The sequence below is a fragment of the Salvelinus sp. IW2-2015 genome, linkage group LG18 (assembly GCF_002910315.2).
Source record: "Salvelinus sp. IW2-2015 linkage group LG18, ASM291031v2, whole genome shotgun sequence".
Classification (NCBI taxonomy): Eukaryota; Metazoa; Chordata; class Actinopteri; order Salmoniformes; family Salmonidae; genus Salvelinus; species Salvelinus sp. IW2-2015.
The window spans coordinates 1,627,027-1,654,892 of record NC_036858.1 but is presented as its reverse complement, the minus strand read 5'-3'; the positions used below and the strand labels follow the sequence as shown (position 1 = coordinate 1,654,892).

General features: G+C 41.8%; 1 protein-coding gene and 2 long non-coding RNA genes across 4 annotated transcripts in view; 2 read left to right on the top strand and 1 right to left on the bottom strand.

Moving 5' to 3' along the window:
- Window positions 1–10,036, top strand: part of LOC111977503 (nuclear prelamin A recognition factor) — a 25,914-nt gene extending 15,878 nt beyond the window's left edge. Inside the window, exons 6-11 of the mRNA XM_070448214.1 lie at window positions 1,812–1,876; window positions 3,855–3,984; window positions 6,733–6,805; window positions 6,973–7,110; window positions 8,876–9,033; window positions 9,208–10,036. Of these exons, the coding sequence (XP_070304315.1) occupies window positions 1,812–1,876; window positions 3,855–3,984; window positions 6,733–6,805; window positions 6,973–7,110; window positions 8,876–9,033; window positions 9,208–9,452 (809 nt within the window). The 3' untranslated portion in view covers window positions 9,453–10,036. The remainder of the gene's footprint in view (window positions 1–1,811; window positions 1,877–3,854; window positions 3,985–6,732; window positions 6,806–6,972; window positions 7,111–8,875; window positions 9,034–9,207) is intronic.
- Window positions 4,316–4,737, bottom strand: LOC139029113 (uncharacterized). The gene is made up of 3 exons (XR_011481371.1): window positions 4,662–4,737; window positions 4,519–4,619; window positions 4,316–4,378 (listed from the first exon to the last, which is right to left on the bottom strand). It is a non-coding gene; the product is annotated as an uncharacterized lncRNA (long non-coding RNA).
- A 1,303-nt stretch (window positions 10,037–11,339) lies between the features above and the next one.
- Window positions 11,340–25,092, top strand: LOC111977659 (uncharacterized). 2 transcript variants are annotated; one of them, XR_002879070.2, is made up of 3 exons: window positions 11,340–12,904; window positions 13,689–13,762; window positions 22,790–25,092. It is a non-coding gene; the product is annotated as an uncharacterized lncRNA (long non-coding RNA). The 2 variants fall into 2 exon arrangements; XR_011481370.1 differs by lacking the exons at window positions 11,340–12,904; window positions 13,689–13,762 and adding an exon at window positions 21,320–21,873.
- Window positions 25,093–27,866: the final 2,774 nt, after the last annotated feature.

The following is a 27,866-nucleotide window of genomic DNA, read 5'->3' as shown; positions in this document are numbered from 1 at the left end:
CTACACACAGGTTGAATACTGATTGACCCCACACTACTCATGTGTTATACCAGTGTTATATACCTCACACACGGTGAATACTGATTGACCCCACCTACTCATGTGTTAATAACAGTGTTATATCCCCTCACCACACAGGTGAATACTGATGACCCCACACTACTTCATGTGTAACAGTGTTATTTCCCTCACACAAAGGTGAATACTGATTGACCCACACATATCATGTGTTATAAGCAGTGTTATAATACCTCACTACCAGACAAGGGTGAATACTGAATTGACCACAATATCATAGTGTTAATATCAGTGTTATTCACTCACAACGGTGAAACATTGGATACCCCACACTACTATGATGTTATAACAGTGTTTATATCATCACACAACAGGTGAAATATGATTGACCTCACTATCATGTATTTATAAAGTGTTATATCACTACAACAAGGTGAAATCTGATTGACCACACTACTATGTGTTATAAAAGTGGTTATATCACTCACACAACAGGTGAATACTGATGACCCCACACTATACTGTGTGTTATCCAGTGTTATATTACCTCACACAACAGGTGATACCTGATTGACCCCACACTACTCATGTGTTATAACAGTGTTATTATCACCTCACACAACAGGTGAACTGATTGACCCCAACACTACTCATGTGTTATTACACCAGTGTTATAATTACCTCACATCAAAGGTGAATACTGATTGACCCCACAACTACTCAGTGTTTATAACAGTGTTCATATCACCTCACACAACAGGTGAATACTGATTGACCCCACACTACTCATGTGGTTATAATCCAAGTGTTATATTAGCGCTCACACACAGGTGAATACTGATTGACCCACGACTACTCATGTGTTATACCAGTGTTATATCACTCAACAACAGGTGAATACTGATTGACCCCACACTACTCATGTGTTATACAGTGTTATATCACCTCACACAACAGGTGAATACTGATTGACCCCAACACTACTCATCGTGTTATAACCAGTGTTATTTACACCACACAACAGGTGAATACTGATTGACCCCACACTACTCATGTGTTATACAGTGTTATATCACCTCACACAACAGTGAATACTGATTGACCCCACACTACTGCATGTGTATACAGTGTTATTCTCCAAAGGTGAATACTGAATTGAACCAATAACTCATGTGGCTACAGTGTTATATCTATCGCTCACAGCAAACAGGTGGAAGAACGATCTGACGCCAAAGCATATGGTGTTCATACATGGATTTATTCGCCACAAACATGTACTCAACTGATGTGAGACCCACCACCGGAACTAACTCAATGTTTAACACGTGTCTACTATCACCTCACACAAGACAGGCTGAATACTGATTGATCCCCACACACTACTCCTATGTGTTATACCAGCTGTTATATCACCTCCACATACAGGTGAATACTGATTGACCCCACATCTACTCATGTCTTATACCAGTTTATATCACCTCCATCACACCTAACAGGATGAATACTGAATGACCCCACACTTACTCATGTGTATAAATAACAAGGGATATATAGTCACCTCACACAAAAGGTTATGAGAGCACTAACTATTGTTATCAATATTCACCTCCACTACCGGAAGTGATAAACATAAGATTGACCCCTAAACACATACTTGATGAGGCTGATGTGACCTCCATTACTATGCAGTACCAGGGTTTATCACGGCTCACACGAACACGGAAAGTGAATACTGATTGCACCCCACACTACTCATGTGTAATAACAGTGTGTATATCCCCTCACCACAACAGGTGAAATACTGATTGACCCACACTACTCATGTGTCTATGACCAGTGTTATATCACTCACACAAAGGTGAATACTGATCGACCCCACACTACTCATGTTATACCAGTGTTATATCCACCTCACACAACAGGTGAATACTGATTGACCCACACACTCATGTGTATACAAGGTGTTATATCACCTCACACAACAGGTGAATACTGATTGACCCCACACTACTCATGTGTTAACAGTGTTATATCACCTTCACACAACAGGTGAATACTGATTGACCCCACACTCTCATGTGTTATACCAGTGGTTATATCACCTTCACACAACAGGTGAATACTGATTGACCCCACACTACTCATGTGTTATACAGTGTTATATCACCTCACACAACAGGTGAATACTGATTGACCCCACACTACTCATGTGTAATACAGTGTTTATTATCACCTCACACAACAGGTGAATACTGATTGACCCACACTACTCATGTGTATAACAGTGTTTTATCACCTCACACAAAGGTGAATACTGATTGACCCAACTACTCATGTGTTATACCAGTGTTATATCACCTCACACAACAGGTGAATACTGATTGACCCACACTACTCATGTGTTATACCAGTGTTATATCACCTCACACAACAGGTGATACTGATTGACCCCACACTACTCATGTGTTAATATCCAGTGTTATATTACCTCACACAACAGGTGAATACTGATTGACCCCACACTACTCATGTGTTATAACAGTGTTATATCAACCTCACAAACAGGTGAATACTGATTGACCCACAACTCACTCATGATGTTATACCCAGTGTATATCTACCTCACACAACAGGTGAATACTGATTGACCCCACACTACCATGTGTAATACCAGTTTATAGTCACCTCACACAACAGGTGAATACTGATTGACCCCACACTACTCATGTGTTATACAGTGTTATATTCACCTCACACAACAGGTGAATACTGATTGCCCACACTACTCATGTGTTAATACCCAGTTTATATCACCTCACACAACAGGTGAATACTGATTGACCCACACTATCACTCATGTGTTATATACCAGTGTTATATTCACCTCACACAAACAGGTGAATACTGATTGACCCACACTACTCATGTGTTATACAGTGTTATATCACCTCAAACAACAGGTAATACTGATTGACCCACACTACTCATGTGTTATACCAGTGTTATATCACCTCACACAACAGGGTGAATACTGATGACCCACACTACTCAATGTGTAATACCAGTGTTATATCACCTCACACAACAGGTGAATACTGATTGACCCCACACTACTCATGTGTATAACAGTGTTATCACCCTCAACACAACAGGTGATACTGAATTGACCCCACACTACTCATGTGTTATACCAGTGTTATATCACCTCACACAACAGGTGAATACTGATCTGACCCCACACTATAACTCATGTGTTATAACCAGTGTTATTACACTCACACAACAGGTGAATACTGATTGACCCCACACTACTCATGTGTTATACACAGTGTATATCACTCACACAACCGTGAATACTGATTGACCCCACACTACTCATGTGTAATAATCATTTTATATCGCACCTCACACACATGGTGAAACTGATTGACCCCACACTACTCATAGTGTTTTTACAGTGTTATATCAAACCTCACAACACAGGTGAATACTGAATTGAACCCCACAACTATCATGTTGTATAATCAGTGTTAATCCCTACAACAGACAGGTGAATACTGATTGACCCCACACTACTCAATGTTTGTAACAGTGTTCATCACCTCACACAACAGGTGAATACTGATGACCGCCACATACTCTGTGTTTATACCAAGTGTTATATTAGTCACACAAACGGAATACGATTGGACACACTACTCATGTGGTTAATCAGTGTTATATTACTCACATACCTCACACAACAGGTGAATACTGATTGACCCCACACTACTCATGTGTTATAACAGTGTTATATCACACAACAGGTGAAGCGTGTTTTCTCTGTGTGCTTGTAGAAGCTGAGCCCAGACAAGCTGTACCACATGGTGGTGGCCCCGTGCTTCGATAAGAAACTGGAGGCAGTCCGAGAGGAGTTCTACAACAGTCTACTGGACACCAGAGACGTGGACTGTGTCCTCACGTCAGGTACTGCTACTCCATCCTCTCTACCTCTCTATCTATCCTCTCTACCTCTTTATCTGTCGTCTATACTAATATCTATCCTCTCTACCTCTATCTGTCCTCTCTGCTAATATCCATCCTCTATACCTCTCTATCCTCTCTACCTCTCTATCTATCCTCTCTACTAATATCTATCCTCTCTATCTCTCTATCTATCCTCTCTACTCATATCTATCCTCTCTATCTCTCTATCTATCCTCTCTACTAATATCTATCTTCTCTACCTCTCTATCCATCATCCATTCTAGCTCTCTATCCATCCTCTCTACCTCCATCATCTCTACCTCTCTATCCAACCATTCTAGCTCTCTATCCATCCTCTCTACCTCTATCCATCCTCTCTACCTCTCTGTTCACCCTCCCTACCTCTATCTTTCCTTTCTCGCTCTAGCACTATATCTATATTTTCTAGCTCTATCTATCCTCTCTTCCTCTACCAATATTTATCCTCTCTACCTCTCAATCTATCCTCTCTACTTATCTATGTATCCTCTCTACCTCTCTATCCATCCTCTCTACCTTTCTATCCATCCTCTCTAGCTTTCCTCTCTAGCTCTATATCTATCCTCTCTTCCTCTACCAATATCCATCCTCTCTACCTCTCTATCCATCCTCTCTACCTATCTATCCATCCTCTCTACCTCTGTATATCTATATCTATCATCTCTACCTCTCTATCCATCCTCTACCTCTCTATCTATCCTCTCTACCTCTCTATCCATCCTCTCTACCTCTCTATCCATCCTCTCTACCGCAATATCTATCCTCTCTACCTCTGTATATCTTTACATATCCTCTCTATCTCTCTCTCTATATATATATATATATATATATATATATATATATATATATATATATATATATATACACACAGTGGGGAGAACAAGTATTTGATACACTGCCGGTTTTGCAGGTTTTCCTACTTACAAAGCATGTAGAGGTCTGTAATTTTTATCATAGGTACACCTCAACTGTGAGAGACGGAAAATCCAGAAAATCACATTGTATGATGTTTAAGTAATTAATTAGCATTTTAGTGCATACTCTTTTCTCCAAAAGGATGCGTACTTTTGGAGAAATGTCCTCTGGTCTGATGAAACAAAAATAGAACTGTTTGGCCATAATGACCATCGTTATGTTTTGGAAGAAAAAGGGGGAGACTTGCAAGCTGAAGAACACCATCCCAACTGTGAAGCACAGGGGTGGCAGCATCATGTTGTGGGGGTGCTTTGCTGCAGGAGGGACTGGTGCAAATGGGTCTTCCAACGACCCCAAGCATACTTCCAAAGTTGTGGCAAAATGGCTTAAGGACAACAAAGTCAAGGTATTGGAGTGGCCATCCCAAAGCCCTGACCTCAATCGTATAGAACTGAACTGAAAAAGTGTGTGTGAGCAAGGAGGCCTACAAACCTGACTCAGTTACACCAGCTCTGTCAGGAATGGGCCAAAATTCACCCAACTTATTGTGGGAAGCTTGTGGAAGGCTACCTGAAACGTTTGACCCAAGTTAAACAATTTAATGGCAATGCTACCTAATACTAATAGAGTTTATGTAAACTTCTGACCCATTGGGAATGTGATGAAAGAAATAAAAGCTGAAATAAATCATTTTCTCTACTATTATTGTTCTTAAACAAAGTGGTGATCCTAACTGACCTAAGACAGGGAATGTTTACTAGGATTAAATGTCAGGAATTGTAAAAAATAAAAAACGGAGTTGAAATGTATTTGGCTAAGGTGTATGTAAACTTCCGACTTCAACTGTATCCTCTCTACCTCTATATTTATCCTCTCTAGCTGTAAAGTACGTATTTGCCCCCTTTCTGATTTTCTCTGTTTTTGCATATTTTTGATACTGAATTTTATCCAAAACTTAACATTAGATAAAGGGAACCTGAGTGAATAAATAACACAACAATTACATACTTTCTTCATAAGCAAAGTTATGCAACACCCAGTTGCTGTGTGAAAAAGTAATTGCCCGTTTTACACTCGATAACTGGTTGTACCACCTTTAGCTGCAATGACTCCAACCAAACGCTTCCTGTAGTTGTTGATCAGTCTTCCAGCTCGCTGTGGGGGAATTTTGGCCCATTCTTCCATGCAGAACTGCTGTAACTCAGCGATATTTGGTGTGTTTTCAAGCCTGAGCTGCTCGTTTCAAGTCCTGTCATCTCATTTGGGATTAGGTCTGGATTTTGACTAGGCCATTCCAAACCCTCACATGTGTTGTTTTTTAGCCATTTTCATGTAGACTTGATTGTGTGATTTGGATCATTGTCTTGCTGCATGACCCAGCTGCGCTTCAGCTTCAGCTCCCTGACGGATGGCCTGACATTCTCCTGTAGAATTATCTGATACAGAGCAGAATTCATGGTTCCTTCTATTAAGGCAAGTTGTCCAGGTCCTGAGGCAGCAAAGCATCCCCCAAACCATCACACTACCACCACCACCTCCATGCTTCACCGTTGGTATGAGGTTCTTACTGTGGAATGCAGTGTTTGGTCTTCGCCAGGCATAACGGGACCCATGTCGTCCAAAACGTTATACGTTTGACTAATTAGTTCATAGAACATTCTTCCAAGAGTCTTGATGATCATCCACGTGCTTCCTGGGGCTTTTCGGCAAACTCAAGTCAACTTTTTGGATGTGATGGGTTCCGTATAAGTTGTCTGTTGTTTTAATATGAGAGTGAATCGGTGTGTATTCCAGGGGAGGTGTTCCTCATGATGGAACAGATGAAGGTGTCCGTAGCAGACCTGGACTCTGTCCCTCTAGACCACCTGTGAGTGTTTCAATGTTCACTGGGCTCTTAACCAGGAAGTGTTTGTCAGTGCTCAATGTCAGGCTCATTGCTCAGTGAGGTGGTGATGTGTGTCTGTGAGTGTATTTCTGTCTGTTAGGTTCAGCTACTCCGAGTGTGTAATGTTCTTCTCTTTATCTTCATGTTAGGCTGAGTGAGGCAGGGGGCCAAGCCTTGGTGAGACATGAGGGCAAAGGATCGGAGGGCTTCCTGGAACACATCTTCAAATACGCTGCTACGAAACTGTTTGGTCTGGATGTAGACGAGATCACGTACAAGACTCTCAGGTGAGTAGGGGAGAGAGATGGAAGACCTTGAACTGAGACTGTTGGAGAGGGAAGAGCGCTGACCTGGGTTCAAATACATGTTTATTTGATTATTGTTTATTTAAATACTTATTTTCTGTGTCTTTTTTTATTTTATATTTCGATAATGTGGTCCGAATCAATGACATCTATTGAAAGCATTTTCAAATACATTATTTAAAACAGCAAAACAGATCTGTGCCCGCATCCACAAAGCGTCTCAGAATAGAGCATTGGCCCCAAGCGCTGAGAATAGAGACATTTTACTCTTCTGGGTCAAATAAAAAACCAGCTATGCATGAAGCCTCTTTAGTCATAAGAGTCACTCCAAGTCAACAGATATTTAGGAGAGAGCTGCCCTTACCAGTTAAGAGTTACCAGCAGGTGTCTTGGTCATAGAAAATCAGTGATTCCTGCATCACATGCAATTGCTTTTGAGTTGTTAAAATGATATTTCATCAATCCATAAATAATCTAGACCTGTAACATATCTCTTGTACTTTTGACAATTTCACAAGGCCAATTTCACATGATATGCCTAAATACGTAGAACCACCAGGCTAATAAATAAGCATGTTTTTCTTTTGATTATTTAATGACCTACTTCATGTTATTTCAAGTTATCCATTTGGAACGCAACATCACGTTGTTTAAAAAATATCTCTAAATTGAGCGTACCTATAAATTGGGAATTGAAGGCATCTATAGTGTTAACTTTGATAGTGTTAGATGAAAATGACAGCTCTTTCAAAACGTTGCAGCGTTATATGCAACATTATGGGCAAGTGACTTGATGCCTACTGTGCCAAAGCCATTTAGAGTAGTTAAACGGGAGTGACGACGAGTGTGGTTGACAACGGTAATATTATACAAATTCTGCTTTTAACAACGTTCAAAATTTGTATTATCAAAAAAGGTTATGCATGCCAACATGTTAGGCAATAATTAAGAGTAGGCAAAGTGATCGTGTCAGGCAGAAATGATATCTAACTTTTTACCGTTACGTTTGATGTACATTCACATTCACTGTAGTTGTCTGGAGCCTGCTATTGAGTTCACAGCTGGCGATGCCTCATCGTGATTGGTTATTCCCCATCATTTGCAACAATGTCAATGCACGTCATCACTATCTTTCCTTTGCGGCACCTCAAACTGTCGTGATTACCAGCTGAGATATACTTTTTATAAGTCCATTTGACTCCTGGCTGGTAGTTTGGGAGTTTTTGTTGTTGTCTTAAAACAGGTTTTAACAGGATTTTTCTGATATGCTTTGTGGATACAGGCCCTGGCCCAAATGCATGGGAGTATATAAATACTTATAAATACTGTTTATTTGAGTATTTTCAAATACATGCCAATATTCAACTACTTGTGTGGTCGAATAAAAAATATCTGAATACTTACTTCCAAATGTCTTTGAAAGTAATTGAAATACCCTAAATAGTGTTTGAACTCAGGAGAGAGAAGGATGAGAGCAGAGAGGGGTAGAAAAGAGGGTACAGGAAGCAGGCTTTAAAAGAGGGAGTGAATATTTTTAAATATCCTATCTCCCTCTCTCCGACCTCCCTGCCTCCCTCCATCTCAACCCTTTCACCCCCTCCCTCTCTCCCCCCGCCTCCCTCCCTCTCTCCGACCTCCCTGCATCTCAACCCTTTCACCCCCCCTCCCTCTCTCCCCCCGCCTCCCTCTCTCCCTCCCTCTCTCCCCCCGCCTCCCTTCCTCTCTCCCCCTTGCCTCCCTCCTCTAGGAACCGTGACTTCCAGGAGGTGTGTCTGGAGCGGGATGGGAAGGTGCTGCTGCAGTTTGCATCTGTCTATGGCTTCAGGAACATCCAGACTCTGGTCCACCGCATGAGGACAGGAAGCATCCCCTACCAACTGGTGGAGGTGCTGTCATGCCCAGGAGGTAGGTCACATCTACTTCCTGGTCCTGGTTTGGTTTTGGGTTAATGTGACGAGGCAGCTGTCAACCTGTTTGTGTTGAACTGAACTGGATATAGAAACTAGAAAAGGGATTTAGTGTAATCTTTATTTTTGTATTTTATACTTTGACCGCCGTTCTCCCCCTCTCTCTCCCCAGGCTGTGTGAGTGGTCGTGGGCAGGCGGAGGGAGAGACAGGGGGTCGGGTGGACAAGGCCTTGGTTCAGCAGATGGAGGAGGCCTACAGCAGTCTAACAGTCAGGCTGCCTGACACCAACCCTGACCTACTCATACTCTACCAGGATTGGCTGGAGGGACAGGACTCCACGCATGCGAACACACTCCTACACACACAGTACACACAGCAGACCCCCAGCCAGACACAGACAGACATACAGTGGTGAGACAGACACACAGAAACTCAAACACACCTTAACATCCAAAAGCCCAATCAATCACTGACCCTCTGTCTCCTACGGACCCACTGCAGTGGTTTCCATAGGAACCATTGTATAGGCGGGGATGGCCAGAGGGCCTGGATGCTGTGTTTGTGTTCCTTTGCACCCTGCCTAAAGAATCATCTCTGGAAAATACCCATATATCCAAGAGACTTGATTCTGAACTTCCTTAAATCAACCAGATGGTGGTGCTGTTATTCCATACGATATACTGCTCTAGAGTGCTTTGGAGGCTGATCCACTGCTTTCACCATGGAGGGGAAACAGAACATATTTGTGCTACGTTCCAGAGGGACTTCATTATGTGACAGACACATTTGTGACACGGGAAAACAATTGTATCTGCCGGCAACAACCCTAAAATGAATAGTATTTGATTCAAGGGGACGAAGCAGGAAAAGTATCAAACAAACTGTGTCCTGTTAACATGTAGTGAATGTGAAACCTGTAAGTAGGACGAACAGAATTCTTAGAAGTGATCCAAACAGCTCAAATAAAACCAGTTGTACTTGTTTCAACTGTGAAATGTACCCGTTGTTTTGTCTCCTGTGGTTCCAACATGCTAAACGATCAATCAAGCGATTGAAAATGCTAGCTCTTCTCACGAATAATGCTGGTAGTGTGGCTGCCATTTGTGCCAATGCACGTGTTCATCCATGTCATAAGCACTGGAATTGTCTTAGCTATATGATGTCCATATGAGATCCACTCACCGGACAGTTTATTAGGTACACCACCCCGTTCACAAAGTTGGATCACTTCTACAGACAGTGAGTCACGTGGCCGTGGCTTGCTATATAAAGCAGGCAGACAGGCATCGAGGCATTCAGTTACTGTTTGATTGAATGTTAGAATGGGCAAAACGAGTGACCTAAACGACTTTGAGCCTGGTACGATCGCTGTTGCCAGGCACACCGGATTCAGTATCTCAGAAATGGCCGCCCTCCTGCGATTTTCCTGCACCATAGTGTCTAGGGCAAAGCTCTGCAACAGGTCGATCGCGGACTACCAGTAGCTCGAAGCCCCACGACTACCAAGTAGCTCGAAGCCCACCTACCAGTAGCCTCACAGCACACCTACCCAGTAGCTCCCAGCCACACTACCAGTAGCTCCCAGCCCACCTACCAGTAGCTCCCAGCCCACCTACCAAGTAGCTCACAGCCCACCTACCAGTAGCTCCCAGCCCACCTACCAGTAGCTCACAGCCCACCTACCAGTAGCTCACAGCCCACCTACCAGTAGTCTACAGCCCACCTACCAGTAGCTCGCAGCCCACCTACCAGTAGTCGCCAAACAATTCCAAAAGTATATGCAATTTTCCATCGCAAGCTGTTTTAAACAAATGTCACAACTATTCGACACCACAAGCTCCCAGCTACTGTCTAATCACTCAACATTTACAGTGCCTTCGGAAAGTATTCAGACCCTTTGACTTGTTACACATTTTGTTACATTGCACCCCATTATGTCAAAGTAAAAAACAAGTTTTTAGAAATGTTTGCAATTTTTTTTTTTTTTTATCATACAGAATTATCACATTTACAATGTTTTCAGACCCTTTACTCAGTACTTTGTTGAAGCGCCTTTGGCAGCGATTACAGCCTTGAGTCTTCTTGGGTATGACGCTACAAGCTTGGCACACCTGTATTTGGGGAGTTTCTCCCATTCTTCTCTGCAGATCCTCTCAAGATCTGTCAGGTTGGATGTGGAACGTTGCTGCACAGCTATTTTCAGGTTTTTCCAGAGATGTTCCTTACCTCATCACGCCATTTGCACACACTGTATAAAGACTGTCTCTTATACACATCTAGATGTGTATAAGAGACAGTTGCTGCACAGCTATTTTCAGGTTTTTCCAGAGATGTTCCTTACCTCATCACGCCATTTGCACACACTGTATATAGACGTTTTCTATTGTGTTATTGACTGTACGCTTGTTTATTCCATGTGTAACTCTGTGTTGTTGTTTGTGTCGCACTGCTTTGCTTTATCTTGGCCAGGGTGCAGTTGTAAATGAGAACTTGTTCTCAACTAGCTTTCCTGGTTAAATAATGGTGAAATAAAAACATTTTTAAATAAATGTTAGATCGGGTTCAAGTCCGGGCTCTGCCTGGGCCACTCAAGGACATTCAGAGACTTGTGCCAAAGCCACTCCGGACAGCTCTAGGGAGAGTCTTGGTGGTTCCAAACTTCTTCATGAACCAACATCCATGAGGAACGTTTTTGACTTGAAGAATCCATGCTCCAAAGATTTCAAGCTGTTCTGTAGACAAAGGGGTGTTCGATCCGGTACTAGATAGGTGTACCTAATAAACTATCTAGTGAATGTATAATCAGGGCCATGAGTTTTACCTGTACAGGAGCAACTCCTGATTCAGGCTATTTACTGTAGCTAGCTCTTCAAAGCGGTACAAAACACGTTTAAGTTGTGTTTTGTTCATGTTCAAACAAGGAAGACCATGTCATGTTTTTTAAAGAGGTATTCTGCAGTTCGGATAATAACAAAGCCGCCACTGATTTGGTAAACAGATGAGGAATGGGGATGGAGAAATTGAACCACTCTCAAATTGCTAGATCAACTATGGATACAGTGACTGACCACTCATAATATAACAATTATAGTTTTAACCATGTTTTGATATAGAGTTTTTTACGTGTGCTTTGTTAACAAATAAATAAAACAACCTTATAGTTCTGATGGGGTGTGACAGTTGAACTAAGCTCATGCGGCATCTATAAGTTAAATTCTTCAAGAAATATTGGGTAGATTTCAATAATTTACAAGGCCAATAACAGAGGTACCAATTGCAGAATGCCATTTTTTTGAAAGTTTACTTGTGGTGTCATTGTCACATGTTGAGCATTAATACAATTTGAATTCATTCTGAAATCAGACGGGGAATATCTCTCTCTCTCGAATGCTATAGAATCTAGATCCTAGAATTGAGAAAATGTATGGAAAATCATCCACATCAAATCATCCACCTCTGCTCTGACAAAAGTAAAGTGATGTAAACATTGCATTTTAGTAGTGTAGTCTGGGGCTCTTTCACCTCTGGAAACTCCACTTTAGTCTGGGGTTCTTTCCTGTTTGTGAAATCTAGCGCAGCCTAAGAAAAAGTCCAGAGAAAAAACCCTTGGTGAAAGTGAAATCACTGTAGCTTTGTCCTCCCTCAGTGCCCATATTAGGAGAGAGAGAGAGAGAGAGAGAGAGAGAGAGAGAATGTGAGAGAGTGAGAATGTGTTGCATGCCTTCTCCACAGCATGCCTTCAATTAGGTTAGGGGTTGTGAAAGGGGGCATCCACTGTCTCCACCCACTCTTCTCCCACAGTTATTTTCTGGGACACTGCACAATACAACTTTATTTGACGGCAGAACATTCAGAGGCTGTAAGCTTGTAAGTACAGTAACTTATCTACTTAGATTATTGTGAGTGAGTGAGTGAGTGAGTGACTGCGTGAGTGACTGCCCTTAAGACACGCGTGTCAGGATTTGTTAGTCACGTCACCTCGACGGACATCTCATGATTACTCTCAGGGTCTCAATCTCAGAATGTTATTTTGTTTTCCTCAGCGCTAATGACAGTCTGTGTTAGATGGTGAATTCAACTGAACTCTGGGTGTTTCTTTGGTAGGCCTACTAAGGCTGTGGAGAGAGGAAAATGTATAAATGTGAAAATTATTTTGGTGTAGTGTGGAAAAGTTCAGGCTTGCAGATTGCATACAGGGGGGAGGAGTTTCGGGGCGGGTGAGCCCCAGGTTGCAATTCAGAACCTCTCATACCCATTTTACAACGCCAAAGTATTTTTTAAACTCATTGACTTTCGCAGTTAAGTCTAAAAAGCTCTATTTTGCTCAATGTCTATTTTACAGCTTAAGTGTGTGTACATTACTGTATTTATACTTGAGATATTGTCTTTCAACTGGAAAATAAAAACAAACTCCTTGAGTGGGACTTTAAAACTATTCAGATTCACCCAGAATTTATCCTGACCTGTTCTTAAATATCACTACAACTCCACAGTTGCCACGACTACAGATCAGGCCTGTGGTTAATTCCAGTTCCTTCAAGACATAGACTGTATGATTCAAGCACTAGGTCTATGTCCAATCTGATGTAGGTTCATGTACGTTCATGTATAAGCTATTCATGTTTTGTGGTATTTGTTCTTTGTGCTTTAGGACACATGGCAAAATGATTCTGCTGTTTCTGAGTCTCGGTTTGGTCACTTCTAACGTCCAGTCAGGAAAAGCAGGTGAACAGCACACTTCATACATTATTAAAGTTGTTATGAGTGAGAAAGTTATAGAGGGTCAAAGATCATACCCCCAAGACATGCTAACCTCCCCTGTTATTGGTACTGGTGAGGGGTTAGCATGTCTTGAGGGTAGGATCTTTGAGTAGCCAATTGTCATACAAGTAAAGATGCCTTTTAATAGAAAATGACTGAAGTAAAAGTGAATGTCACCCAGTAAAATACTACTTGATTAAAAGTATTTGGTTTAAATTATACTTCAGTATCAAAAGTAAAAGTTTAAATCATTTCACATTCCTTATTTAAGCAAACCAGACGTCAAGATCTTCTATTATTATATTTTATTACGGCTGTCCAGGGGCACACTCCATCACTCAGCGTATGCATTGGGGTAGAATTCCCCTCTTACATTTATGTGCATTGAATAAGGGGGGTTTACTAAGCTACAGTGCATTCGGAAAGTATTCAGACCCCTTCCCCTTTTCCACATTTTGTTAKGTTACAACCTTATTCTAAAATGACTTAAATAAATAAAATAAAAATAATACATCTATACACAATACCCCATAATGACAAAGCAAAAACTGTTTTTTAAGTACATTTTTGCGAATGTATTAAAAATAATATCAGAAATACCTTATTTACAAAAGTACCCAGACCTGTTGCTATGAGACTTGAAATTAAGCTCAGGTGCATCCTGTTTCCATTGATCATCCTTGAGATGTTTCTACAACTTGATTGGTGTCCACCTGAGGTAAATTCTATTGATTGGACATGATTTGGAAAGGCAAACTTTTTTTATTGATTTTTTATTTCACCTTTATTTAACCAGGTAGGCCAGTTGAGAACAAGTTCTCATTTACAACTGCGACCTGCCAAGATAAAACAAAGCAGTGCGAGAGAAACAACAACACAGAGTTACACAAACGTACAGTCAATAACACAATAGAAWAATCTGTTTCCAGTGTGTGCAAATGAAGTAAGGAGGTAAGGCAATAAATAGGCCAAAGTGGCAAAGAWATTACAATTTAGCAATTAACATTGTAGTGACAGATGTGCAGATGAGGATGTGCAAGTAGAAAATACTGGTGTGCAAAAGAGAAGAAAAAAACAAAAACAAATATGGGATGAGGTAGGTAGTTAGTTGGATGGGCTATTTACAGATGGGCTGTGTACAGCTGCAGCGATCGGTAAGCTGCTCTGACAGCTGATGCTTAAAGTTAGTGAGGGAGAAATAAGTCTCCAACTTCAGTGATTTTTGCAATTCGTTCCAGTCATTGGCAGCAGAGAACTAGAAGGAACGGCGGCCAAAGGAGGTGTTGGCTTTGGGGATGACCAGTGAAAGTATGCTACGAGTGGGTGTTGCTATGGTGACCAGTGAGTTGAGATAAGGCAGAGCTTTGCCTAGCAAAGACTTATAGATGACCTGGAGCCAGTGGGTTTGGCAATGAATATGTAGCGAGGACCAGCCAATGAGAGCATACAGGTTGCAGATGTAGGTAGTATATGGGGCTTTGGTGACAAAACGGATGGCACTGTGGTASACTGCATCCAATTTGCTGAGTAGAGTGTTGGAGGCTATTTTGTAAATGACATRGCCAATGTCAAGGATCGGTAGGATAGTCAGTTTTATGAGGGTATGTTTGGCAGCAAGAGTGAAGGTGGCTTTGTTGCGAAATAGGAAGCCGATTCTAGATTACATTTTGGATTGGATATGTTTAATATGAGTCAGGAAGGAGAGTTTACAGTCTAGTCAGACACCTAGGTATTTATAGTTGTCCACATCCACAAGTCAGAACCATCCAGAGTAGTGATGCTAGTCGGGRGGGCGGGTGCGGGCAGCTATTGGTTAAAGAGCATGCATTTCGTTTTACTAGCATTTAAGAGCAGTTGGAGGCCACGGAAGAAGTGTTGTATGGCATTGAAGCTCGTTTGGAGGTTGGGTGAAGGAGAAGTGGGGGGGGGGCTTGGGCCAGTTGCTGCGGGGGGTGCGGAGCTGTTGTCCGTGGTTGGGGTAGCCAGGTGGAAAGCATGGCCTGCCGCAGAGAAATGTTTATTGAAATTCTTGATTTTCGTGGATTTATCGGTGGTGACAGTGTTTCCTGTCCTCAGTGCAGTGGGCAGCTGGGAGGAGGTGCTCTTATTCTCCATGGACTTTACAGTGTCCCAAAACATTTTGGAATTAGTGCTGCAGGATGCAAATTTCTGTTTGAAAAAGCTAGCCTTTGCTTTCCTAACTGACTGTGCATATTGGTTCCTGACTTCCCTTAAAAGTTGCATATCGCGGGGCCTATTCGATGCTAGTGCAATACGCCACAGGATGTTTTTGTGCTGGTCAAGGGCAGTCAAGTCTGGAGTGAACCAAGGGCTATATCTGTTCTTAGTTCTACATTTTTTGAATGGGGCATGCTTATTTAAAATGGTGAGGAAAGCACTTTTAAAGAACAACCAGGCATCCTCTACTGACGGGAGGAGGTCAATATCCTTCAAGGATACCTGGGCCAGGTCGATTAGAAAGGCCTGCTCGAAGAAGTGTTTTAGGGAGTGTTTGACACTAACGAGGTGTGGTCGTTTGACCGCGGACCCATAACGGACGCAGGCAATGAGGCAGTGATCGCTGAGATCTTGGTTGAAAACAACAGAGGTGTGTTTAGAGGGCAAGTTGGTCAGGATGATATGTATGAGGGTGCCCATGTTTACGGATTTGGGGTTGTACCTGGTAGGTTCCTTGATAATTTGGGTGAGATTGAGTGCATCTAGCTTAGATTGTAGCACGGCCGGGGTGTTAAGCATATCCCAGTTTTGGTCACCTAACAGTACGAACTCTGAAGATAAATGGGGGGCGATTAGTTCACATATGGTGTCCAGGGCACAGCTGGGGGCTGAGGGGGGTCTATAACAAGCGGCAACAGTGAGGGTCTTATTTCTGGCGAGATGGATTTTTTAAAGTAGAAGCTCGAACTGTTTGGGCACAGACCTGGATAGTATGACAGAACTCTCCAGGATATCTCTACAGTAGATTGCAACTCCGCCCCCTTTAGCAGTTGTCTTGACGCAAAATGTTGTAATTGGGGATGGAAATTTCAGAATTGTTGGTGGCCTTCCTTTGCCAGGATTAAGACACGGCTAGGACATCAGGGTTGGCGGAGTGTGCTAAAGCAGTGAATAATGTAAACTTAGGGAGGAGGCTTCTGATGTTAACATGCATGAACTCAAGGCTTTTACGGTTGCAGAAGTCAACAAATGAGAGCACCTGGGGACACACAGGGCCTGGATTAACCTCTACATCACCAGAGGAACAGAGGAGGAGTAGGATGACGGTAGGGCTAAAGGCTATTAGAACTGGTCGTCTGGTGCATTGAGAACAGAGAATAACAGGAGCAGATTTCTGGGCGAGGTAGGATAGATTCAGGGCATAATGTACAGACAAGGGTATGGTAGGGTGCAAGTACAGTGGAGGTTAACCTAGGCATTGAGTGACGATGAGAGAGGTTGCATCTCTGTGCCAGTTAAGTTAGGTGCGGTCTCCGCATATGTGGGGTGTGGTACAAAGAAGCTATTTGAGGCATATTGAGCGGGACTAGGGGCTCTGCAGTAAAATAAAACAATGAGAGCTAGCCCAAACAACAGTGTGCAAGGCATATTGACATTAGAGAAAGGCATAAAGCAATCCCAGGTGTTGATTGGGAGAGCTAAGACAACAATGGGTAAGACAACAACGGGTAAACAGCTAAGACAACTACAACGGGTAAATGGCGATGAATGGGCAGAGAGGGTCAGTTAGCTACACACAGGGCCTGAGTTTGAGGCTGGGGCCGACACGTGATAAACAAAATGAAGTAGTATGCGGTATATAAACAGTCCAGCAGGCATCAGCTGTGTAGCCGAGTGATCATAGGGTCCAATGAGCAACAATAGATGAAACAGGGAGCGCTCTATATGTAGGTCCCACAGTTGACAGTGCATTTCAGAGCAAAAAACCAAGCCATGGGGTGGAGGTCCCAAGAACACAGTGGCCTCCATCATTCTTAAATGAAAGAAGTTTGGAACCACCCTGTTGTGTCCTAGAGCTGGCCGCCCGGCAAAACAATCGGGGGAGAAGGGCCTTGGTCAGGGAGGTGACCAAGAACCCGATGGTCACTCTTAGCTCCAGAGTTCCTCTGTGAGGGGTGGAGAACCTTCCAGAAGGACAACCATCTCTGCGCGCACTCCATCAATCAGGACTTTATGGTAGAGTGGCCAGACGGAAGACAGTAAAAGGCACATGACAGCCCGCATGGAGTTTGCAAAAAGGCACCAGAGGACTCTCAGACCATGAGAAACAGATTCTCTGGTCTGATGAAACCAAGATTGAACTCTTTGGCCGAATGCCAAGCATCACGTCTGGAGGAAACCTGGCACCAACCCTACGGTGAAGCATGATGGTGGCGCATCATGCTCTGGGGATGTTTTTCAGCGGCAGGGACTGGGAGACTATGCAGGATTGAGGAAAGATGAACGGAGCAAAGTACAGAGAGATCCTTGATGAAAACCTGCTCCAGAGCGCTCAGGCCATCAGACTGGGGCGAAGGTTTCTCCAACAGACAACGACCCTACGCACACAGCCAAGACAACGCAGATCTGGCTTCGGGTCAAGTCTTTAAATCTCTGAAAATAGTATACATGCTGTAGCGATGCATCGGATGCTTCCATCCAACCTGACAGAGCTTGAGATGACCTGCGAGAAAAATGGAGAAACTTCCCAAATACAGGTGTGCCAAGTTGTAGCGTCATACCCAAGAAGATTCATGGCTGTAATTGCTGCCAAAGATGCTTCAACAAAGTAGTGAGTAAAGGGTCTGAATACTTATGTAAATGTAAATCTCAGTTTTTTATGTTTAATACATTTGCAAAAAGTTTCCTAAAATGTTCTTGCTGTGTCATTATGGGCTATTGTGTGTAGATTGATGAGGGAAAAACTATTTAATCCATTTTGAAATAAGGCTGTAACGTAACAAAATGTGGAAAAGTCAGGGGGTCTGAATAGTTTCTGAATGCACTGGATATAGATTGTTTTAACCTCTACTGGATCGGTCCCCCCCTGCGGTACGGTTGAGTTAACGGGTGCTAATGTGATTAGCATGATGTTGAAGTCAAGAACATTTCACAGGACATAGACATATCTTGATATGGCAGAAAGCCTAAATTATTGTTCATCTAACTGATACAACATTTTGAACAGTAATGCAATGGTTCATTGGTCAGTCTAAAACTTTGCACGTACACTGCTGCCATGTAGTGGTGGCTCTAAATTGCTTAACTGCAATAATACATTGTGGCCTTTCTCTTGCATTTCAAAGATGTTATATTTTACCAGATCGAATGTGTTATATTCTCCTACATAAATTTCACGTCCACAAACTTCAAAGTGTTTCCTTTCAAATTATATCAAGAATATGCATATCCTTGCTTCAGGTTCTGAGCTACAGATTTGGCTAGTTCATTTAAGTGAATATTGAAAAAAAGGGTCCGAAATAAGTAAAAAGGTCATACCAAGGATGATTTGCTATTTGATTTTGATATTAACACCACTAGAAGTATCGACAAAAAATATTTTTTTAAATGTCAAATTCTTTTTGGCCTTACTTGATTACCAATACAAAAGCATTCACCACATCGAACAGATAGTCCTCCAAAATATCAAAAGGAAGTTGTTTCTTTAAAATGTCTGTCCTATATCTGAGAAATATAAGAAAGATCAGTAAAAATGTGTTTTTTTTAAAATATGTGTTTAACCCCAAACAATTCGGACTCTACAGATGATTGTGTGAGAAAACTGGTTTCGGGATGTCTCATGGTCTTCCAAAAACCGCTTCTCAAATCAAATCAAATCAGCTATTTTGTCACCTTTCACCTCAGATGCTGTAGTGTTACGTCGGATGCAGTGGATTGAGATGAATCCAATGCAAAAAAAAACGAAATATAACTAGCTTAAACTGATAGGTTTTTATGGGGCTCTACACAAACGTTGGTGTTCTCCGTTTTGCTCTTTGACCCCCACAAGCGTATTGGGACTCGTCTGAAGTCGGTACAGCTGATCTGCCAACTTCTGTCTGTAGCTTCCGAAAGGTTTGGGTACACACTAATATGACTCATCTCTGGAAAGGTGAACTTTCACGAACACGTACATGTTGATCACATACATGCCTCACAAGACTCGTCTGAAGGTCCCACGGTACCAGTTGAAAAAATGTATGGAAATTAATGGAAAAATAAGGGGTTGTTGTTTTTTTTAACTAAATGTTTCCTGATCTTTCTTATGTCTCCCAGATATAGGACAGACAGAACTTCAGAACAAACTTCCTTTCAATTGTTTCAGGGGGACCATCCTTGTTCCGTATAGTGAATCTGTTATTCAATGCATTTGTACGGGCTAATAGCAGTAAGGCAAAAACAATTTTTCATCAAACAATTTTTTTATATATTTTTGGAAAATACTTCAAGAAGTCTTAAAATGCAAAATCAAATTATCCTTGGTTTGACCTTCTTAAAACAATTCCATATAGCTTAATAGAATCCCCCTCCCCCCTGGCTTAGACAAAACTTTATTGAATGCACAAAAATGTAAGAGGGTAATTCTACCCCAACGCATGTGCTTAACACAACTTTTCTTTAACTCTACAAACGCTTCCTCACCCTCTTTGACTCCACTTTATTCTCTCGTGATAACCCTCCTCCCCTTTGCAATTCTGTAAATGAATGAGATGGAATAAAGTGTTTTCACGAAATTGAAAACCCTCTTTTTTTTTTCTGAGCTTGCGAGTTTGCTTGTTTGCTCTTGCCAGCTTTAACTTGTTACCTTTTTAGAATCCCTTCCCCTGGCATTTCACACAGACTATCCAAACCCGAAATCGGTTCTATCCCAGACACCATAAAGATGAGTCCAATATTGCTGCTGACCCTTCTGTAAACGGCAAGGGAAGTAACTGCATAACTCTTGATTCTGTCCCTGTTAGACCACGTGCTCCACATCTGCGACACGGCTGCAAGATTTGCGGTTTAGGACACTGTCGTCAACCCCCCCCCCCCCTTGCATCTTTGTCCTTCCCTGGCCTGTGGCACCACTGTTGGTTATCTGTACCACCGCGGTATTGACCACTCGCACGGCTGCAAAGTGAGCAGAATTTGATTTGACTCTCAGAGCAGCCTGCACTATTTCGTTCCAGTAAGAATGCTGAGCCACTACAAGGCAAAAGCACAATGCCAAATATACACTGGACGTGAATGTTCCTGAGTGAATGTTCCTGTTGTGAAATTGTTACATTACTTGTTAGATATTACTGCATGGTCGGAAATAGAAGCACAAGCATTTCGCTACACTCGCATTACATCTCCTAACCATGTGTATGTGACCAATAACATTTGATTTGAGTTGAGTGGCCGAGTTACAGTTTTGACTTAAATCTACCTGAACATCTATGGCAAGACCTGAAAATGGTTGTCTAGCAACAACCAACTTGGCAGAGCTTGAAGGTTTTGAAAATAATAATGGGCAAATGTTGCCAATCCAGGTGTGGAAGCTCTTAGAAACTTACCCAGAAAGACTCACAGCTGTAATCACTGCCAAAGGGGCTTCTATTATTGACTCAGGGGATACTAATGTAAATTTGATATTTCTGTAGAAAATGTTCCATACATTTACTGAAATGTCTAATAAAATATATACCCAATATTATCCATTGATATCCTTTCATTCATTGATATCAGATATTATGTTGCTTGTTCATTCATTCATGTCCCTGTTTGTTTTCCAGGGTTAACGTAACGTGTGAAAATCAATCGGTTGTAGCAGGACAGAACCACAACCTGACATGTAGAGTGGATTACCGTGATGCAGATCAGAAAGACGGGATGTAAAACTGACTGGTATTTCTGGAAGCATAAATCAAAAACTCCAATACAAAATTGTGATTGTACAAAAGATTGTACAAAAGATTGTAAAATTACAATAACAACCAAAAGCTACTTTTTTGAGATGAAAAATGTTACCGAAGCTGATGAGGGAACATACACTTTTACCATTAACACAAACTGTGGAAACAGAAATGGCTCATTGAATGTTTCTGTTATATGTGAGTACAACTTAATATACAGTGACCAGTGTTACGTGGGTTAACTGGGTTCATGTGATATGACCAGGAAAAGGTCCAGTAATTCTAAATAAATGTGATAAATACAGTATTCATATACAGTTGAAGTCAGAAGTTTACATACACCTTAGCCTCCCAAAGTACGAGCTTTGTCCCCATGTGCAGTTGCAAACCGTAGTCTGGCTTTTTTATGGCAGTTTGTTAACAAGACTATATGGAGTGGTTGAAAACAACTTTTAATGACTCCAACCTAAATGTATGTAAACTTCTGACTTCAACTGTACACTGAGTGTACACAAACATTAGGAACACCTGCTCTTTCCATGACAGACTGACAGGGTGAATCCAGGTGAAAGCTATGATCCCTTGTTGATGTCACTTGTTAAATCCACTTCAATCAGTGTAGATGAAGGGTTAGGAGACAGGTTAAAGAAGGATTTTTATTTATTTAGCCTTGAGATTAATGAGACATGGATAGTGTATGTGTACATTCAGAGGGTAAATGAGCAAGACAAAAGATTTAAGTGCATTTGAACGAGGTATGGTAGTAGGTGCCAGAAGCACTGGTTTGAGTGTGTCAAGAACTGCAACGCTGCAGGGTGTTTTCACGCTCAAATGTTTCCCGTGAGTATCAAGAATGGTCCACCACCCAAAGGACATCCAGCCACCTTGACACAACTGTGGGAAGCATTGGAGTCAAGATGGGCCAGCATCCCTATGGAACGCTTTCTACACCTTGTAGGATCCATGCCCCGATGAATTGAGGCTGTTATGAGGGCAAAAAGGGGGTGCAACTCAATATTCGGAAGGGGTTCTAATGTTCTGTACACTCAGTGTATAAATTCCATATGGGGCTTGATAGAGTAGCATTTGTGCTAACTTCTCTTTATTTTCTCAGTGAGACCAGAGCCGTCAAAACGGGTATCGTCAGGTCCCATATCGTCATTATCATCACTGTTCTGGGTGTTCTACTGTTTCTCATCACTTCGATTATGGCAGAAAGATTGATGGGTCGACTTCCATGAGAAAAATGACAACACTGACAAGAGCCCTGAAGCTACCGGAGAGGCCCTAAACCTGGAGCCTGCATAACATTCCGTTCATGGAGGAGACGTGTATGTGTGTGGTGTGTGTGCGTGTTAATTATTTCTATCCTTGTGGGGACATATCCCACATCCTCATGAAGACAAAGGCTATTTTAAGCTTAGGTTTAGGGTTACAATTAGGGTTAGGAGTTAGGTTTGGGTGAGTGTTATGGGTTAAAGTTATGGTTATGGTAAGGGTTAGGAGTTAGGTTTGGGTTAGTTATGGGTTTAAAGTTATGGGTTATGGTAAGGGTTAGGAGTTAGGTTTGGGTTAGTGTATGGGTTAAAGTTATGGTTAAGGTTTGGGTTAGGAGTTAGGTTTGGGTTAGTGTTATGGGTTAAAGTTAGGGTTAAGGTTTGGGTTAGGAGTTAGGTTTGGGTTAGTGTTATGGGTAAAAGTTAGGTTTTGGATAAGGGTAAGGGTTAGGGAAAATATGATTTTGAATGTAAATAAATGTTAGTTCCCCACAAGGATAAAATAATGTGTTTGTGAGGCTTGTTAGCAGTTGTTTTCAAAAATATTTTTTGCACCAAAGTTAGTGGAATTAGTTTCTGTTTCAAATCACTAATAACAGTTATTCACTGACTTGACTAGTGTAAATACCACTACAGTACAATGCACATTTATATTGACTAGTGCATTGTTACATATAGCCTGTTCACTACCATACAATAACTGAGAATGTGAATTAATCAATATAAATAACGTTACACAAATTTGAAAAAGCCTTAAAGGACAATATTCATCTGTATAATCAACACCAAAGCTGGAAGATAACAGGTCGGTCTGCATAAACTGCATTGTCATAACCTTCACTAAGCTTGTTTAAAAGGCAGTTGGTTTTGGTCTGCACAGTGCCTTCAGAAAGTATTCATACCCCTTAACTTAATGAATTCAAAATGGATTAAATCAAAGTATTTTCTCACCCATCTACACACAATACCCCATAATGACAGAGTGAAAACATGTTTTTAGAAATGTTTACTAATTTATTGCAAATGAAATACAGAAATATTTCATTTACATAAGTAGTCAAGCCCATATGTCAATACTTTGTAGAATCACCTTTGGCAGTGATTACAGCTGTGAGTCTATCTGGGTACGTCTCTAAGAGCTTTCCACACCTGGATTGTTCAACATTTGCCCATTTATTCTTTTCAAAATTCTTCAAGCTCTGCCAAATTGGCTGTTGATCATAGCTAGAGAACCATTTTCAGGTCTTGCCATAGATTCACTGTCTTATTGGTAAGCAACTCCAGTGTAGATTTGGCCTTGTGTTATTGTCCAGCTGAAAGGTGAATTAAACTCCCAGTGTCTGATGTATTTGCTTTTCCTAAAAAATAACACTTTGTATTCAGGACAAAAACTTAACTGCTTTGCCATGTTTATTGCAGTACTACTATAGTTCCTTGTTTCAAACATGATGCATGTTTTGGAATATTTTTTATTCTGTACAGGCTTCCTTTTCACTCTGTCAATTATTATTATTTATTTACTTTTATATAACTAGACAGGTCAGTTAAGAACAAATTCTTATTTACAATGACAGCCTACCGGGGAACAGTGGGTTAACTGCCTTGTTCAGGTGCAGAATGACAGATTTTTACCTTGTCACTGAGTTAGGAACCTATTGGTTAATGGCACAACACTCTAACCACTGGCTACCTGCCGCCCCATCAAACTAGTCAATTAGGTTAGTATTGTGGAGTAACTACAATGTGTTTGATCCATCCTCAGTGTTCTCCTATCACAGCCATTAAACTCTGTAACTGTTTTAAAGTCATCATTAGCCTCATTGTGAAATCCATGAGCGGTTTCCTTCCTGTCTGACAACTGAGTTAGGCAGGACGTCTGTATCGTTGTAGTGACTGGATGTATTGATACACCACCCAAAGTGAAGTTAGTAACTCCACCATGCTCAAAGGGATATTCAATGTCTGCTTTTTGTTTGACCTAACTACCAATAGGTGCCCTGTGCAAGGCATTTGGAAAACCTCCCTGGTCTTTGTGCTTGAATCTGTGTTTGAAATTCCCTGTTCGTCCGAGGGACCTTATAGATAATTGTATGTGTGGGGTAGAGATGAGGTAGTCATTAAAAAATTATGTTAAACAGTATTATTGCACACAGAGTGAGTCCATGCAACTTATTATGTGATTTGTTAAGCAAATGTTTACTCCAGAACTTATTTAGACTTGCCATGACAAAGGGGTTGAACACTTTTTGACACAAGACATTTCAGATTTTCATTTTTGATTCATTTGTAAAACTTTTGAAAAACATAATTCCTCTTTAACATTATGGGCTATTGTGTGTGGACCAGTTACCCAAACATCTCAGTTGAATCCATTTTCAATTCAGGATTTAAATCACAGCAGAACACAATTTATTTCATATTGGAATTGTCATTTGTGAGTGTAATTCCCCTTTAACCTTTCAGTGATACCCATCCCGGATCCGGGAGCATCCTCATCAAAAAAGCTGACTAGCATAGCCTAGCCTAACGGGACAGGGATATCATATAATATAATTTTCATGAAATCACAAGTCCAATACAGCAAATGAAAGATAAACATCTTGTGAATCCAGCCATCATTTCCGATTTATAAAATGTTTTACAGCGAAAACACAATATGTATTTATATTAGCTAACCTGTTACGGATAGAAATATTCTGTGTGTATCCTGTGTGTTTCTTTTCTCTCCTTCTCCCCTACTCACAGGTGACAATCATCATTCCCCAATCAGTCATCAATTAGTCGCTAATCAGAAGACACCTGCTCCTTTTCACTTACCCAATCACAGTTCCTTTCCCTTGGTTTAAAAACCCTGTCAGTTGTTTTCTGTAGCTCAATCTCTCTGTCAATGCCTTCTGTCTGTAGATCTCTTGTTTGGTTTGCATCTACATGTCACTTTGTCCACACCTGTGAGTATTGTTTTGGTTATGGTGTTTGAGTGTTTGTTTGATGGTGGGAAAAGGGGGTAACCAGACAAGTCGCCCTTGGGCATACACTACCCGTAGGTAAACGTTGTGAACAACACTAGTTAGAACTGGGCGGACCACCCCCTGTATTTATTGGTTAGTTAGTTAGTTGTTGTTGGAATAGGCTAGTCTAGTTTAGGGTGTTTTGGATTATTATGTTTCATTCCTTGGGTCCAGCTCAGCCTCTTTTCCTGCACCACCCCCATTACCGTGTGTTATAAATAAACCTTGAGTGTTTGACTAGATCTTAGTTGTCGTGGTTATTTCGTTTTCACTCTTTGTCACTACTATAATTTGCATGAGTTATGTTACGGGTCCCATTACCATCCCCCCTAGACTGTCGGGCCAAAGGGATTCGTAACAAACCACAATAGCCAAAGACTCAACGCATATTTTCACCATGTTTCTACCGCATAGGTAGCTATCACAAAACCGACCAAATAGAGATATAATTAGTCACTACCAAGAAACAACTTCATCAGATGACAGTCTTATAACATGTATTACAATACATTTATGTTTTGTTTGAAAAATGTGCATATTTGAGGTATAAATCATCAATCAATCAATCAATTTTATTTTATATAGCCCTTCGTACATCAGCTAATATCTCGAAGTGCTGTACAGACACCCAGCCTAAAACCCCAAACAGCTAGTAATGCAGGTGTAGAAGCACGGTGGCTAGGAAAAACTCCCTAGAAAGGCCAAACCTAGGATGAAACCTAGAGAGGAACCAGGCTATGAGGGGTGGCCAGTCCTCTTCTGGCTGTGCCGGGTGGAGATTATAACAGAACTATGCCAAGATGTTCAAAAATGTTCATAAGTGACAAGCATGGTCAAATAATAATCATGAATAATTTTCAGTTGGCTTTTCATAGCCGATCATCAAGAGTTGAAAAACAACAGGTCTGGGACAGGTGGCGGTTCCATAACCGCAGGCAGAACAGCTGAAACTGGAATAGCAGCAAGGCCAGGCGGACTGGGGACAGCAAGGAGTCACCACGGGCGGCAGTCCCGACGCATGGTCCTAGGGCCCAGGTCCTCCGAGAGAAAGAAAGAGAGAAGGAGAAAATTAGAGAGAGCCAAGATTTTCAAAATTTCCATAAATGACAAGCATGGTCAAATAATAATCAGGAATAAATCTCAGTTGGCTTTTCATAGCGCGTCATTAAGAGTTGAAAAACAGCAGGTCTGGGACAGGTAGGGGTTCCATAACCGCAGCAGAACAGTTGAAACTGGAATAGCAGCAAGGCCAGGCGGACTGGGACAGCAAGTGTGCACATGCCGGAGTCCTGACGTATGGTCCTAGGGCTCAGGTTCTCAGAGAGAAGAGAGAACGAGAGAGAGAATTAGAGAGAGCATACTTAAATTCACACAGGACACTGGATAAGACAGGAAAGTACTCCAGGTAACCAACTGACCCTAGCCCCCGACACACAAACTACTGCAGCATAAATACTGGAGGCTGAGACAGGAGCGGTCAGGAGACACTGTGGCCCCATCCGAAGAAACCCCCGGACAGGGCCAAATAGGAAGGATATAACCCCACCCACTTTGCCAAAGCACAGCCCCCGCACCACTAGAGGGAAATCCTCGACCACCAACTTACAATCCTGAGACAAGGCCGAGTATAGCCCACAAAGGTCTCCACCACAGCACAAACCAAGGGGGGCGCCAACCCAGACAGGAAATCACGTCAGTAACTCAACCCACTCAAGTGACGCACCCCTCCTAGGGACGGCATGAAAGAGCACAGCAAGCCAGTGACTCAGCCCCTGTAACAGGGTTAGAGGCAGAGAATCCAGTGGAGAGAGGGAACCGGCCTGGCAGAGACAGCAAGGGCGGTTCGTGCTCCAGAGCCTTTCGTTCACCTTCACACTCCTGGGCCAGGCTACACTCAATCATATGA